The sequence below is a fragment of the Columba livia genome, chromosome 13, assembly GCF_036013475.1.
Source record: "Columba livia isolate bColLiv1 breed racing homer chromosome 13, bColLiv1.pat.W.v2, whole genome shotgun sequence".
Taxonomy (NCBI): domain Eukaryota; kingdom Metazoa; phylum Chordata; class Aves; order Columbiformes; family Columbidae; genus Columba; species Columba livia.
In genome coordinates this window covers 11,966,122-11,982,416 of record NC_088614.1, presented here as the reverse complement: position 1 = coordinate 11,982,416, position 16,295 = coordinate 11,966,122, and the positions used below count along the sequence as shown (strand labels likewise).

Sequence of the window (16,295 nt, the reverse complement as noted above, 5' to 3'; positions counted from 1 at the left end):
GCGATCGCGTTCTGCAAGAAACACTGGCACGGAGGTCCGGCACACAGAGCACGGCTCGGCCAGCATCACTGCTTGGTGGGATGGGAGGCAGATAGGAAACGTTGGGAGGAGCAAGAGCCTCCAGAAGATCCAGTGCAAAGCTCTCGGCGTGAGGAGCTGTATAGGGAACCTGCCAAAAAGGACCTGGGGGTGACGGTAGATGCCAAGTTGAATACAAGCCAAACATTGATCTTGTGAATTAAGTGAACCACGTTTACTCTTATTTAGGAGAGGCAGAGCCAGCAGATTGAGGGAAGAGCAAAGCCAGCACACACTGATGCAGGGTTCCTGTGATCCAGAATAGCCTGAAAAAGACCCATTTGAACCATAATTTTGGCAAAAAGAGAGGAAGCTTGGACCTGGGAAGATCTGGGCTCCCAGCACCCTGCTGCAGTGCAGGCAGCCACGACACTGGGCAGCAAGAGCCAGGTTGCCTGCTGGCTGCTCCCTGAGGCACAGCCTGCCAACAGCGGCAGGCAAGCTTCTCTTTGGAAAGAATGTCATATTTTCCGCAAACATTATTGAAACTAGGAAATCCAGTTAGGCACAGCGAGTCTGTAAGGGGGGCTGTGGCCTTGGGTGGAGAAGAGCAGAGAAGCACAAGGACATGGTGCCTGCAAGGGAGAACCCAACCAGGAGCTGCAGGAATCAGGACGTGCAGAGGTTCCCAAACAGCAGAGAGACCAGTCCCGTGATGCCTGCTCCAAATCTGTTTATTGAACATTACAAAATACTCTGCATATATTTTCACATTAAAACAATATTCTTGCAAATAAGATATTAAGTCTTGAGTCATTTGTTGTGCCACAGGCTACAGAAAACACTGACCCAGCTAGAGATTTAGTATGGTCCAATATCAGAAATCAAAACCAGAATAAGGCATACCAGAAATGCAAAACTATAGAAAAACCTTTTAAAAACCTCATGCTCATCTGGTGGGACAGGTACAGAGCAGAAAGGCCTTTACTGAGCCCTGCTGACTATACCAGGGGTACCACCAGGTTGCTTGCCCTATGCTGGGCTCCCTCACCCCATGCATCTCCATGTCCCCTTGACACCTGCCATCTCAGCATGCCCACATAGCTGGGAACAGGCAGTTATTTACCTGCTTTGGGCCATTAACAGCCCAAATCCCCGTTCTTCCCTAAAAGGTGCATCCCCAACCCTCCTGTGTTGCCAGTGCCCAGCTGCTGTGCTGAGCTTTCATATGCTGAGTAGTTCTTGGGGAGCAATTCTTGGCCCTTGGGCTCACACCAGGAATAATTCCCTGTGTGGGCCATTGCCACCAGGTCCCACCACCTTCTTAGGAGGGACCAGGGGTGGCTGGGAGGCAGGTGGTGGGGACAGACCTTTGAAGGTGCACTCAGCTCTCACCCATCACCCGTTTTCCTGGTGTACATTCATACCTGCTGCTGGCTCCACTCCTCGCACCATGACCAGCCCTCCCAGCTGATGGGCCCCAGGCAACTGGAGGCACTGGGATGTGGGCAGGATAAACACCAAGAATGCTGTGCAGGGCAGCTGCCTCCTAGCAAAACCAGAAAGCTGAACACCACAACTATTGGGAACACATCCAGACAATAGGCGTGAGGCTGGCACAGCACGTTGGCTGCTAGAGGAGTCCCTGTGCGTACAGGTTCACTAGTCCGGCTCCTGCTGGAGCCAAACCCCAGGAGCGCTGCTCCCAGTCCTGAGAAGGTCATGGCCTTGCATCTGCGGTACCTCTATAACCTGGAGAACGTAGAGCTGCCATGGTGAGGAGCCCATCTCTGCCCTCCTGGCTGAGCTCCATGCATGCTGTGAGGAACCAGCACTGTGGCCACCTTGAGGTCAATGGCTCAGTCGCTGGATGTGGATGGGCTCTCGTGCACTGGCCACTGCTTGCAGCCCTCTCCCCAGAGGTCTCCTACTCACAGCCAGGCTGGAGATCAGCTCATTCTCATGCATCCATGAGCCAGCACGCCCGCACCTCAGGGCAGCACAGCCATGATGGGATTGAGTCCAGTCCCTGGGAAGAACATCTCTGGCCTCCCAGCTGCAGAGATGTGTAGGGACCAGAGAGAAAGAATGAGGTTTGGGGTCTGTGCCTCCCTAGGTGGGTGGGGGCTGGTACCTACTGTTGCAGCCAAAAGCCCAATTATCAACCAGTTTTGCATCAGTAGGTGTATGGGCAAAGCCCACCTTGGAATGCAGATCCTGGAGAAGTACTGGGTTCTCCTGCTGCTCCTAGAGGTTATGGAGACACACACAAGCTTTGCATCGCAAGACAGAGCAGTCAGCGAGTCACAGCCCGTCCGCAGCCCCCAGTCCCTTCCCCATCCTGCCTCAGAGGTGGCTCGCTCTGTTGAACATCAGCCACCTGGGCTCCGTGGTGGGCACCATCCTGCCCTGCTCCTCCGTGGCCATCAAAGGCTGCAGCTCCTGCTGCTCAGCACCATCAGGGCTGCTGTCGCTCTGCGACCGGCCGCTCTTAGAGATGTGGCTGGGGAACTGGAAGCAGGAGCTCTGCTCTGATATGGCTTGGTTCGCAGACTGGGGTTGCTCTTCCAGCACAGGGCAGGCAAATCTCCTGTGCTGAGGTCCGCTCTCGATGCCTGGTGGGGAAGCGATGCTCTCCAGGGATGAGATGCTTTGGTTCCACGCCTTCTGCATATCTACTGGCACGATTTTGGTGGTCTCCGAGGAGACGTAAACAGCCAGATCAGCCTGGTCTCCTTTCCACGGCAGCTCCTTCTCTGCCAAGGTGGGTGATGGCGGGATGATACAGGGGCTGGGGCAGACATCCAGGCTGCCTGGGGGTGCAGAAAGAGAGACAGTGAGAGGGATCTTGCACAGCTCTTGCTCTCTCCCTGGGCCCTGCAAACACTGCAGAACCAACCACCATCGGGTGGCCAGCTGGCCCAGGGATGCAGAGCCACCAGGAAGCTCAGGGATGCTCTGCCATGCCTCCAGAGCCACACAGAAGAGTGATTATCCCATACATGCTCTGCTGACTACGGTATTGTCCAGACCAAGTCAGTTTTGCTCCCCAGGTGGAGGAAGGATGAGCTGCCCAATGGCAGCTGCCCTGGCACAGGAGCACCGGTGCCTACCAGGAGTTGTCTTTCCCTGAAGAACCTCATCGGTGGCTCGAGCGATGAATACGATCCCTTCGTCATCCTCTCTCTCTGTCTCTGAGCTATCACTCTCCTCCTCCTCTGAGCTGACCATCACCAGGACAGGAGCTAAGCCAGATGGAGGGAGTTGTTTTGGAGGATGTGGCACACGGTGGAGGAAGGACTGCACCCACTGGAGAAGGACTTGTTGCTGGTGCAACCCTGGGTGCTGTTGTGCCACCGAGCTGGCAGTGGGCAGGCATAGTGGGTTGCTCCATCCCAGCCCACCAGGTCCCCTTGCCAGGACCTGCAAACCTCACCTGCCATTGGTCTTACCCGCCTCCTGCCAGGGGACATTTCTGTGTGTCTTCCCATTGGGAGCGTCGCTGGTCAGAGAGATGTTCTTCTGTGAAGGAAGAGGGACTGGCTGGGACCTGTCCCATGCAAACCCGTAATCCCAACCCAGGTGACCATTGCAAGCAAGGGTAACCTCAGGGCCACAGATTCCCACCCCAGCGAGATGGCAGCTGGCAGTCAGTGGTTCCTAGTCCTTAGATGCTGGGTCTTTGTGGCCCTACAACAAACTGCTCAGCTGCAATGGCTTCAAAAGCCTCCAAATGAGAGAAGACACCCAAGACTAAATTTAAGATGCAGTGCCACATTTTTGAACCTGGATCTGCACCAACATTCAGGCTACTTCACACTGAGCACTCTTGGAAAACAAAAATGGAGCTCCTCCATGGCTTGGGACTGCTTTGGCCAGGGAGGAGCGACCTCACGGCAGTGCTGACGTGTTGGGAACACATGGACACGTGACACCCACGTGCTCATGTGGAGCGTACGCAGGACTGAGATGAGATGATGAGATGAGATGAGATGAGATGAGATGAGATGAGATGAGATGAGATGAGATGAGATGAGATAAGATAGATGATGAGCCGCTCTCCCCGCTGGCTTTGGAGCTGTCAATGCCCTGCAGCACCTCACCTCCACCCCAAAGGACCTCACTGTCTGCATCCTGAGAAAGGCCAAATCTCAGAGCTAGGAAGGGAGCAGGAGGTTGGGGAGCACTTGCCTTTTTCCTGCCCTTTTCTTTCAGCCTGGCCTTGCTCTTGGAGGAGCAGACATTGTGCTTTGTGGACTTGAAGGTCTCCAGACGCCTCTTCATGTTCTGACGGAAGATTTCTTTATCTTGGCGCTCTTGTTTATCTGGAGAGATGAAGTGACGGCTGTAGCTGGCCTTGTACTGGCCGAGGGAGAGGCAAAGAGACACAGGGTGAGCAGCTAGCCCTACAGAGCGTCCTCCATCCCTGCTCCTCTTACAAGTGCTGCTACCCTTGGGGTCAGCTGCACGCCACGGCCGGGGAGTGCTCACCCGCCGGCGGGGTTTGTAGAGGCTCCCTCGCAGCACGTGGTGCATGGCAGCGTCCTCCTTGTCCCGGCGACTCCGCACCGTGTCGATCACCTGCAGGTCCAGGCAGGCGCCGCTCCCGCTCTCCCTCCTGCGGGGAGATGGAGATGTTGGGCTCCATGCCTGCATCCCTCCAGCCCTGGTACAAGATACCCCCCAGGGAAGAGGGCAGCTGTGAGGGTCAGTGAGGTCTGCCCAGGGGCTCAGAGGGATGCTGCTACTCACAGGAGGTTTGTGACTGATGACTCTGACATGGATGTGCGGCTGGGCATGGAGGGCAGCGCCAGTTTGGCAGCTGAGAGCACGTGGCCACCCTGGGAGGACAAGGCTGGCATTGGGGCAGCAAGGACCCCGCTGGGCTGGGGGGTCCCCACTGCCTGGCCAGAGGGTACATGTGTGGTCATACAGGGGGGTATGGCCACCCACGCCAGCCAGCTCATCAGGACCATCCTGCCACCCAGCCCCACCACGTGCCCCAACCTGGTCAACAAAGCTGATAGCATCACGGATATTCAGCTTGTAGTAAACATCCCATATCTCATCCCGCAGCCTGTAGGCAGATTTCCGCATCAGGAGCTGGCTCAGGTACTTCTTGTCGAACTGCTCCCACCTGCCATGATGTGAAGACACAGGCAGTTTAATACCCATGGGCTATCACAGCCAGGGACCCCCTGCCCATGCAAGGTTGAGAGTGTCCAAGCATGGCAAAAGCAGGCTGGGCATGCAGGACATGGCTGTGCCCGGGGACACGCTGCCAGGGAGAGCCAGCGGGGAGGGGACACACGGACCCTTTGTTCCCACCCACGAGGAAGCCAGAGACCAGCGGGTCTGTGGGAGGCAATGGAAGCGGGATGGGGGCGGCTGCCCCGCTGGAATGTTTTGCCTCCAGGAAACAGGCTTTTCCCATCCTTTTCCTGTCACTGTCCTGCAGATAAACACTGCCCAGGCTTTCACAGGGCTGTTCCTTCCTCAGTGCCCAGCACAGCTCCATCCATGGGGAGGCACAGGGCCATCACCACCACCACATACACCCCATGACCCCCCAGCAGCTCTGGCGTGGGCAAGCAATGCCAGTTCTCACAGCATCCCCAACCACACCTGCCCAGCCTCTCTCTGGGATGCTTTTGGGACCTCAGTCTGCTGCACAACAGCAGGCAGAAGGTCCCCTTCCAGATCGACTGATGGACAGACATAAAGCCTTCCTGGTTCTGCTGCCCTGCCTAGAGCAGGGGTGTCCTCCAGCAGGGACCCTGCGATGTTCCCATGGCTGGCACATGTCCCCCATCCACCTGATGGCTGGCAGATGATCCTGGGTAAGATACTCACTTGTCCCGCCAGTAATGGTAGCCGTGGTGTCCCACAATGTCCTCCACCGCTGCTAGGATGTGGTCAAAGGCCTTGAGCAAGGAGAAGAGGGTGAGAGCAGTGGCAAGACTGCGGGTTCCCCAGGAGTGCTGAGGCCATGCATCACTCTCGCCCAGCCCTGGCAGTGCAAGGAGCTGGGACATCCCCGGTGCCAGCACCTACGTGCTCATGCAGCTCCTCATTCAGTGTGGGCTTGTGGTGGTCACTGCGCTTCACCTTCAGCCATGTCACCAGGGGTTTGATGGTGAGGCCCTGGAATGGCAGGAGAAGGCAAAGGGAAAGACTGGGAGGGTGAGAGGGTATATGGCTGGGGCACAGGGAGCAGAAGCAGCATGAAGTGACCAGGGACAGCAGCTGTGCCAGCCACGTGTGACCCTACCAACCCAAACCCCTGTGCCTGGGACCTGGGCGATGGTCCTGTGTCACATCAGGCAGAGAACATGTTGTGCCCCCAATCCCCCTTCCCCTAGGCTTGGGTCCATCTGCCGTGCACTCCCCTTCCCAAGCAGGAGCCCCAGAGCCAGGGGCCATTGTCACTCTCTACAACTATCTGAAAGGAGGTTGCAGCATGGAGAGTGTTGGCCTATTCTCCCAAGTAACATGTGACAGGACGAGATAAAATGGCCCCAAGTTGTGCCAGGGCAGTTTTAGATTGGATATTGGGAAAAATTTCTTCATTGAAAGAGTTGTCAGGCATTGGACCAGGCTGCCTGGGGCAGTGGTGGCGGCACCTTGCCTGGAGGGGTTTAATAGACACAGAGATGACGTTCTTAGGGACATGGTTAGTGCCAGTGTTGGGTTAACAGTTGAACTCAGTGATCCTAAGGGTCTCTTCAAACCAAAATGATTCTATGATTCTACCAAAAGCTTTGTAAAGAGAACAGCCTGGCCAGGCACACACTAGTGCTGCTCTTGGAGCCAGTGCCAGAACAAGAGGCCAATGGGCAAACAATGTGGGCCACTGCCCCACCATCGTGACAGTCACCACAGTGGTCCTACACACCAGCTTGGTGACGGATAGGGTGCCAGGAGGCATCGAGGACCAAAGGTCATTTGAAAAGAGGTTACTTGCCCCGAGCACCTGTCTGGCCCCCAGGCCAGCTCTGGAGAAGAGGGCAGCGCTGGAGGAGGGCATGGTGCCCATCCTCACCTGCACAATGACAGTGAAGAACACCACCACGATAGTTGTTGCCACAAAGTAGTCCTTGGCTTTCACCTTCGCCCTGTCCAGCAGGATGACCAGAGCAAAGGCCACGGCCCCACGGAGGCCACCATATGACATGACCACCTGGTCAATCCTGTCCAGAGGGATGAGGCGGAAGTGGTTGAGCACATAGGTCTGGAGGACAACACCTAGGGAAGAAGGAGAAGGCCTGGGATGCTGGCAGAGCCCTGCCTGCTCCTGGAGATGGGGCAAAACCCCAGCCAGGAGCTATGGCTGGCCTCACGCCTCAGCCTTTCTTGGGGGATACCACTTTTTGGCATGAAAGGGGCTGCGTGCTACCGGCCACAAGCACAGCAGGGCAAACTGACCCACAGCTCTGAAAAGCAGGATAAAGAACAGGGTGCCCAGCACCAGTGCTGTGTCCCATGCCCACTTGGAGGTGTCCACAGCTGAGATGCCCAGAAACATGAAGATGATGGTCTCTGAGCTGCTGGCCAGTGTCTTCATGGTGTACTTGACCGTTGTGCGGGATTTCTGGGAGATGTTGGCTTCCACATATTTCTTGCAGCAGATCCCACAGAAGGTGACTCTGCAGAGGGGCAGAAGAAGCTGGCATGACCCTACAGTGGGAGGAGGAGTGGGTCTGCTCACTGCCTCTTGCTACTCAGAACTGCACCCCTGATTTCCAGGACTCCTCCCAGCGGACACCCCATTACTTACGCAAGGATGGAGGAGAGTGAGACCATCTCGGCAGCAAGGTATGCAACATAGGCCAGGAGGAAGACGAAGAGCGGCTCGATGATGCGCACACGCTTGGTGAACCGTGTGATCAGGGCCAGGAGGAAGGCAAAGAGCAGCCCCACAGCCGTGCCCCCCAGGCTCACCAGAAAGAAGGAGGCTGGTGGTGGGAGAAAACTCATAGAATCATAGAATCACGGAATAGTTCGAATTAGAAGGGACCTTCAAAGCAATGAGCAGGGACATCTTCACCAGATCAGGTTGCTCAGAGCCCCGTCCAGCCTAGCCTGGGATGTCTTCAGGAATGGGGCATCCACCACCTCTCTGGGCAAATTCCTCCTGTGTTTCACCACCCTCATTGTAAAAAATTTCTTCCTCATGTCCAGCCTCATTTGCACCATAAGCAAGTGAACCCAGCTCCTGTGGCCCATGGCCATACCACACTGGCTTGGCCAAGCCTTGTGCTCCCACCCAGGTCCCCACCAAAGCATCCCATGATGATGGCTGGCATGTGACGACTGGGATGGAGATGAAAGAGCTGTGGTGCTCAGTCCCCACTCCACAGAACTCATGGTTGACCTCCACACTTTTCCAGAGGAAGAGGAGCTGGCGGGGCTCATACTCACCTACCCCCTTCACGTAGTCCATGGCATGGATGCGTGCTGGGCCCAGCTCCACAAAAGAGTTGAAAACCTTGTACAGCACCTGCAGGCAAGGCAGATCCCTTGGGGAAGGCAGGGTATTGCCCTGCCTTGAGAGGGACAGCACCTGCGGGCAGGATGGACCCTGCAGAAGAGGCATCACCTGCCCCAAATCTGCCAGATGACACAGCTTATCTTGGCAGGCAAAGTCCCCCAGGACCAGGAGAAAGAAAAGACCAAGAGAGCATGGCATGGCTCTGTCCACAGCTTGGGGATGTCACCCGCCCAAGTCGTGCTTCACATTAGGGTCCCCCAAACTCCAACTCACCACAGTGACAGCATCATTCAGGAGAGACTCGCCAAACACGATGATGAAGAGAGTCTCATTTACATGGACCTCTTCAAAAACGGCCAGCACTGCCACAGGGTCCACAGCTGAGATGAGACTGCCGAAGAGCAGGAAATCCATCAGCCCAGCTTCGATGCCTGGATCTGCTAGGACAGAAGGACCATGCTCAGGTGGACCACCTGCCCCAGAGCCCCAGTCACCAGGCCAAAACAAGCCTGTCCCTCGTCTGCCCCCAGTGACTTGGCTGCAGCATCCCAACTTGGAGTGCAGCGGGCTGAGCCCAAGAGTGCTCCCAGACCTCCCAGGTCCCCCAGGTAACACTGGGCTCAGCACATCCTTGCTGCAGCATGAGGGGAGCGGGGCTTGGATGTCCCTCTTTGGCACCCAGATGTATCGCTGTCCCTCTGGCAGGTGTGCACTGAAGGAGACTGAGCAGCTCCATCTCAGGTCCAGGTATCAAGCAGTTCCTCAGGGCTCAGGAGAGCTCAAAACGCAGCCCAGGCCAACCAGGGCCAGTGGCTCTAGCCAAGGACAGGGAACACAGCAGTGAGCCAGCCAAGCTAGCCAAGGTCAGCCACAAAAATAGCAAAGACATGAGTCAGCCCAGTGCCAAGCAGGGTCCAATTATCCCACATGCTTGATGGTCCTGCCAGGACACCAGGACCCCTCTCCTGCTATAATTCATGGGAATCCACAGTAGGGTCAGGCAGCAGGCTCTGAACTTGGGGGTGCTTTGCACCTCCAACACATCTTTTTGGGGATGTGGCCCAAGATAGGCAGCCCTGTGCACCCACCCATGAGCCCAGCTTGGTGCAGCCCCCAGAGTGCAGCACCGGTGGTGAAGGAGTTCCAGAGCGTGCCCACCACCGCGTAGGTGAGGATGGCACCGATGTTGTCGAAGAACAGCCGGCTGGGCATGAAGTAGCCTGAGTCTAGGACGATGGGGGGCAGAAGGAAGAGGAAGAACATGTTGGGCTCCAGCTGGTACTCGGCTTTCTTTGCCACAGCCAACACGATGCCCCCCAGGCCCAGCCCCAGCAGGATGAGGAGGCAGCTCTCTGGGACGATGGATGTCACCTTCCTTGACAGGTGGAAAACTAGAAGGAAAAGAAGAACGCAATCCTCAGCCAAATGATCATATGGACAGAGCATCTCAGACCCAGAGGCTCCATGGAAAGGCTGGCTGATGCATGATGGACCCTGGGATGGACAGGGGAGAACCTAAGGCTGCTTCGTGGCCATGTGTGCCCAGAAGACCTTCCAGCTAGCTCCCAGGTCAGGATTTCAGTCCCCAACTTTTTAGGATCTTCCTCTCCTCTCCAGCCACTGTCTACCAAGCCAAACAGCAGCACATTTTGGTTTTTATGGGCTCTGGCATCTGCGCTTAAAAGAAAAAAGGCAGCCAGCGAGTATATTCACGGTGTCACAAGCAATGCCAGATGCTATTCAAGCGAAGGCATCCTGGTTCACCAGGACACGTTACCCCACTCACAGATGAGGATGCTCAGCCCTGGCAACGAGGTGACCTTGTTCACAGCCGTCTGAGCAAGCAGATGGAGCAGCACCTTGTGGGAAAGGCGGGATGTGCAGTTCCAGCTAAATAGCCTTGGACAGGTTATACAGAAGTATGTTTTTTGTCAGTGTAAGGAGTGATAGCCCAGGCCAGTGAGAATGATATCTCGCGTTGGAAAACCACCCCCATATGTATGATGTGTGAATGTTGGACCTGGGCGTGTGAATGAGTGGGTCGGAACGCTGCCTACAAGATATGCATGGGAATGTGACTGAAAACAGTCACAACATGAGTGTGGTGTGTTTGGGATAATATTTTTTGAAAAAACACCCTGTCTAACCTCTTGGTCCAGCCCTGTATCTGCAAACATATAAACTGAGAACTGTTAATAAAAATCAGCTCAGCCTGGCTCAGCTCTGCCTAGCTCTGTTCTAGCTGCTAACAAGAACTCTGTGTGCATCTCTGTCTGCGTCTGTATGCGTCGCTCCTCATCGCACGCAGCGTGCAAACCACTGCAGCACAGGCCAGTCAGCCGCTCTGTGCCAGAGCACAACATTCCTCAGCACCAGCTAACCCACCGGCATGCAAAAACCAGGTGCACGGGAGCTGCAGATTTAGAGATGCTTTGAATAATCTGTTTGTTCCATGAAAGGTTTGGACCAAATATTAAACTGCTGTGGAACACGACATATTTTTTTAAAGCAAGCAGTGTAAGCCCTGGTATTCATCCATCAGCAATGTGGCAGGGAGCATGCAGCTCAGGCACAAGCCAGCAGGATGTCACACCAGACAGCATAGGGGACTTGCTCCTGCAGACAGCCTTGTCCCCAAGGCTAGGGCATCTTGTGTAATATCAAATCATTCCAGCTTCCAGGTGGGCAACCCCCCCATCCCTGCGGATTTCTCCTCCCTAGTGTAGGGTGCTGTGCGTCTGCCACTCCCCAAAGGGCAGTGCTTGGGAAAGGCTGTTGAGGGTCATATCGGTTTTGCCCCCTCATCGTTGAGTTCTACCACTGCTTATGACATCCAGCCCAGCTCTGTAGCATGACTTGGCCACCAGACAAAGAAACCTCCTCCTGGGGAGTGGGTTCCTCCAGGCACTTCCAGAGCCACCTCTGTCCTTGAGCAGGTACAAGGGACATCAGGGCAGCCTCTCAGCCATCACTTGGCTGCAAGCCCAGCCCTGCTGCCAACCCAAAACCCAGTCCATAAAGCCCTTTAGCTGAATTAAAGGTGCCCATTGCTTGTGCCAAGTCACCCCATAAGAAAGAAAGCCGTGCTGTGGCCACATGTTATCCCTAGGTCACTTGGCTTCTTCTCTCCTTAGGAACCCCCATGGAGAGACCATAAGCTCTGCCTAGCCCAGAGTCCTGTTTCCAGTGGCATAGACCTGGACAGGAGCCCAGGACCAGATTTCAGTAGGTTTCCATGTCTTTATGCCCTTGTCATTCTCCTCTGAACCTGTCCCAGTCCTGCTCTGTCCCTTCTGGGATATGTCTCAGTGTCCCTGAGATGCGGATACCCTGGCAACTGAGGTCATGGCCTCCCGATATTTTCCCTTTCTCCTTTCCTGACACCTCTTAGCTGATGTACTTTCCTTCGCTGCAGCTGGGCACTGAAACAGAGGAGAAAATGTAATGTCAAAGATCTGGTTGCTAACCAGAGACAACATCTTTGAGCCCACTACTGAACATGCAGGCTAAGGGCCACTTATTTCTCTCATTGAGACCTCCACAGCAACCTGTGCTACTCCTTGGCATGGTAAGCCCTGTCCATGCCATCCTGGCAAGCCCCAGCACCACTCCCCTGCCATAACACACCAGGAACACTGCCGCAGCCGGCACGGACAGCGCAATCTGCAGCTTCATCGCCAACATCCTCAAGGGCTAAGAGCTGCAGAGCACATGGGGCCAAGGCTTTGCCATCGCTTTGCAGCCAAGCACCCTGGCCGCAGAGCCTGAAGCATCCCCCTCACGCCCAGCTGCCTTGAGCATCCCCCGCATCCCCAGCTGCCTCCACTCTCTGCCAGCGCTGCCATTCAGCCACAGAGGCAGTGGCAACATGGACACTACAGCCCTTCAAGCAAAGGCTGAGCTTCAGCCCGGACGAATTCCTGCTAAATGACTGCACATGCCATGGCAGAGCCCTGTTCACCTCACGTGAGCCCAGAGAAAGCAGCACCAGTGGGTGAATGGCGCTCGCTCAGTGCCTGAAGCACGCTGTGAAACTGCTTTCCACCCACAGGAAGAAAGCTCTGAAGTTTTTAAGTAGGGAACGAGGCGTCCAACCCATTTTCTGCACGCTCAGGAGCATTGCCAAGATCCCAGCTCCCCGCTCCGTCAACCCATCTGCACTCCCCATGCTGCAGAGGTCTGCCCTGGCTTGGCTGGAGAGACCTGGGAGAGCCCACAGAGATGCTATGGGGGCACAGGGTCATGGCTCCTACCTCCACTGTTCTGCCCCTTGAGCCAAAAACTTGGGCAAAGGAGGGAGCAGCATCAATGGGAAAGACCCTGCTTGTCCAAAAATCCCCTGGCTGTGGGGAGATGCTGCCACCCTCCCCAGCAAATGACGGCACACGAGCTCCTCTGTGCCGCAGGGAGCAGGCAGGAGGGACGGGCAGAATGAGCTCTAATTTTACACGCACTAATCAAGGATTTCAGCATTAAAGGTTCCCACAGCAACAGTAACTTAGCCACATGTGAATTAACTTCAGAGTCATAATCCATGCTCAGGCATCCATAATGTAGGATTTGCCATTGGGAAGACTCAAAGCCAAAAGCTGCTCCGCTTCTCCAGTGCTTGGGAAATGGGGAAAGACCTGAACCAAGACACAAGCAGCTGGGGACAGAGGTGATGGTGCCACAAGCAATGGGGTCAATGGAGCATGTGCTGCAAGGGAGGGTTGCAACCCACGGTGATACTGCTGGGTGGAAAAACATCTGTCTGCCAGCAAACCTCTGCCCATGGGGCAGCTGTGGGTAAGAAGCAGGTTTGGGTCCTTCATTTCCTTCTTCCTCACATCCCGTTCAAGCAGATCCTTGCTCCGACCAAGTACAGAAAAGGCAGCAAAGCCCGGGTGATGCCTCACTGTGCAGGAAGGCAACACCCAAGGCCAGTTTTTCCCCTCCCCAGGCGTTTGCTGGCTCAGGGCACCCTGGCATCGTGACCGCCTCTGAGAACAGAGCCCGCAGTGTCATTTCCCCATCGCCCAGGCGCGGGGCCACTTCCTCCCCCGCAGTCACAGGGCTGCAAGCTGGTAGCCCAGCGCTGCAACCACAACGGCTTCTCTGCGCCAGCCTACGCCTGATGTCCACAGCTGGCACAACCCCCTCTGCTCCCCGACATCCTCTGCCCACAGCTCTAGCTCCTCTGTGGGCTCCCTTGTGCCCTGGGGACCCCATTGCTGTGGTGCTGTCTGCAGACCTGCTTCCAGGTCTGGGTGTTGCTTGCAGCTCCAGGCTCTGAGTATCCATCGGACTTATCAGATGTGCTGAGCCAGGCAGCTCAGAGCTACCAACCATCGAGGCTGTGCCTCCCAGATGGAGAGGGAGAGTGGCCATCAACTCGCCTCAGGCCTGGAAGACGTGATGGGGCTGGGGGTTTGGGAATGACCCCAGCTCAGGCCCCCATGCCCCTGCTGGGACTGCTGGGGCAAAGGCAAGGGGACAAGGGGAACACACCAAGGAAAAAGCACCCCGGGAGCAGCTCCAGAGGAATGTTTGAGAAAAGAAAATAAGAGCCAGGGAAAGAAATCATCTCTCTGATCTTCTGCAGGTAGGAGGGACGTGCTCAGCAGCTGGAGGTGGCACAGCTGCAGACATAGGGTTGTATTTTTAGGCTCATGACACTCTTTAGTTAATTCCTTGCAATGCTTTAGGTCTCCCTTGCAGAAGACAAAGAAGGAGAGAAGCACAAGGTCCACGGCAGTGGTTTTGATGATGCTTGGGAGAGGCAGAGGCCAGCTGGCAGTCACAGCTGTAGTTGTCCCCCGTGTCCCTAGGGCTGCTGGCCTTGGCTGTTCAGAGACTCCCCAGCCTAACTCTGAACCCACATTTCTTGAGCTGGCTCCAAACTAAGAAGGAGCTCACACCCCTGTCAGGGGGGCTGTGCCCCCGTCAGGGCCCCCAGGGAGGAAACCTGCCTCAAGGTCACAGCCTTGTCCCCTGCACCCAGCACAGCGGGCAGAGGTACTGTGGGGGACCAGACCTGTGGGGACCCTGCTGGGCACCCACACGCAGTACCCCAGGTACCAGTGGGGGGCACAGCCCTGCGGCAGCTCACTCGCATCCTCCTTGCACCTTCCCACGCAGCCTCTTGCGGCGGAGCCTCCCCCCAGCTGTGTGGTCCTGTGCTGGGGAGCACGAGGATCTGGAATGACCCACTGGAAGGGTCCACAGGGATGGAACTGTCCCCACACTGCTGGGGACACATCTTGTCCAACACTGGCATCACCAAGCCCTTCCCAGGGCTGAGGGGGTCAAATGGCTTCCAGCCCTGCTGATGGTGGGTGCTGTGCCAGCTGCTGAGGCATGGGACATCCTGTCGGGCATCTCTGCTCCGTTCCTCGTCTCCTGAATCCTCCCTCCTCTGCACCCATCGGTCCATCCCTTGCAGGGAAAACAGGCTCTGGGCTCCCACATTGTCCCTTGGGCTGTACCTTCACCTTGTCACCACTCATCATCCCACAGAAGAGGATGCGGGATGTGGTGTGGGGTCATGCAAGGCCACCGCAGCCCAGCTGACAATGTTGACCAGCCAAGCTCTGGCCATTTGACCCCCTGACCCATGTCGTGGCATGCAGTGGCACCCCTCGCCCCAGACATCCCCGTGCCCACCGGGGATGCCGCATCCCACCCTGCCTGCCCCGGCGGTGTGCGCAGCTGCTCCCGGAGCCCCGGAGGAGGGGAGAGGGGGGTACACTCACCGATTTTGGCCAGGCTGGCCACCAGGATCCAGGCGGCCACCAGGCAGGGCGCCTGCACCTCCCGCCACTGCCACCGCAGCAGCTCGGCCTCGGCCGGGGCGGCGGGCCCGGGGGAGGCCGCCGGGGGCTGCATGGCCGGGGGCTGCACGGCCCCGCGCCGCTCCCCGCAGCTCCGCCGCGTTCCCGGCGCCGCCGGCGTCACGCGCACGTGGGGCCGCGCCGGGGCCGCCCCCCCGCCCCACGACACGGGCTCCGCCCGCCGCTCCCCGCCCCGGCTCCTCCCCCCGCCCCGGTACTGCCCCACGGCCCCTGCACCTGCCCCGGGGCGCGGCACCGCCCTGCTCCCCCCATGCATCCCCCTCCACCCCAGCTCACCTGAACCCTCCCGGTGCTCTCCGCCCCAGTCTCCCCTGCATCACACTGGTGCCCCCTGCCCGCCCCTCATCTCTCACCCTGGCTCAGGTCTCCTGCACCTACCAGATTCCCAATTTCCACACCCCACCTAAACCCCGCCCCCTCCAGCCCAACCCCCTCCTGCTGCCAACTGAGAGCACTGATCTGTCCCCAGCTTCCCCTCTGCTCCATGGCTCCTGCGTCCCCCTACCACTTCCAGTCACTCTCAGGAAGACACTCCAAATACCCCTAAAAGCTTCCACTTGCTCACATCCCCCACTGACCCTGGTGTGGGAGGCGCCCCATCTCCTATATACCATCCCTGTGTCCCCCAGATGCAGGGTCGCCCCATCCTGGGTGGGCAGCAAAGGATGCCCTGACACCCCAGGGAGTGGGGATGCCACCTGCCAGGGGGCAGGAAGGGACGCTGGCAGAGTTCTTCATGAAGAACCAGCTCTGAGCTGTGTCTATGTGTCCCTGGAGCCAGGACAGAAGGACATCTTGGCTGGGCTGAACCCTCTGGCTGATACTGCCTATGGCATGGGCACACTTGGACATCAAGTGCCAGGCAGAGTGCGCTGGAATGAGTTCCAGGACGCCTCCCTGGCAGCCTCAGTGGCATCACCTCTTCACATCTCTCTGACCCAGCACAAATGTGC

The 16,295-nt window shown here is 57.0% G+C and overlaps 1 protein-coding gene across 4 annotated transcripts; it reads right to left on the bottom strand.

Annotated features, from left to right (window-relative positions):
• Positions 1 to 734: 734 nt before the first annotated feature.
• SLC9A5 (solute carrier family 9 member A5) lies at positions 735 to 15,465 on the bottom strand. 4 transcript variants are annotated; one of them, XM_065029034.1, is made up of 16 exons: positions 15,244 to 15,465; positions 9,598 to 9,900; positions 8,783 to 8,946; positions 8,440 to 8,518; positions 7,796 to 7,973; positions 7,444 to 7,664; positions 7,061 to 7,263; positions 6,073 to 6,162; positions 5,872 to 5,942; positions 5,026 to 5,155; positions 4,771 to 4,922; positions 4,510 to 4,636; positions 4,210 to 4,380; positions 3,471 to 3,540; positions 3,132 to 3,263; positions 735 to 2,831 (listed from the first exon to the last, which is right to left on the bottom strand). In XM_065029034.1, the coding sequence occupies exons 1-16, from the start codon at positions 15,374 to 15,376 to the stop codon at positions 2,365 to 2,367; spliced, it is 2,691 nt and encodes an 896-aa protein (XP_064885106.1). In that variant the 5' UTR covers positions 15,377 to 15,465; the 3' UTR covers positions 735 to 2,364. The 4 variants fall into 4 exon arrangements, with proteins under 4 accessions (XP_064885106.1, XP_064885108.1, XP_064885109.1 ...); XM_065029036.1 differs by having other exon boundaries at positions 4,771 to 4,859; positions 15,244 to 15,463; XM_065029037.1 differs by lacking the exon at positions 9,598 to 9,900 and having other exon boundaries at positions 15,244 to 15,464.
• Positions 15,466 to 16,295: the final 830 nt, after the last annotated feature.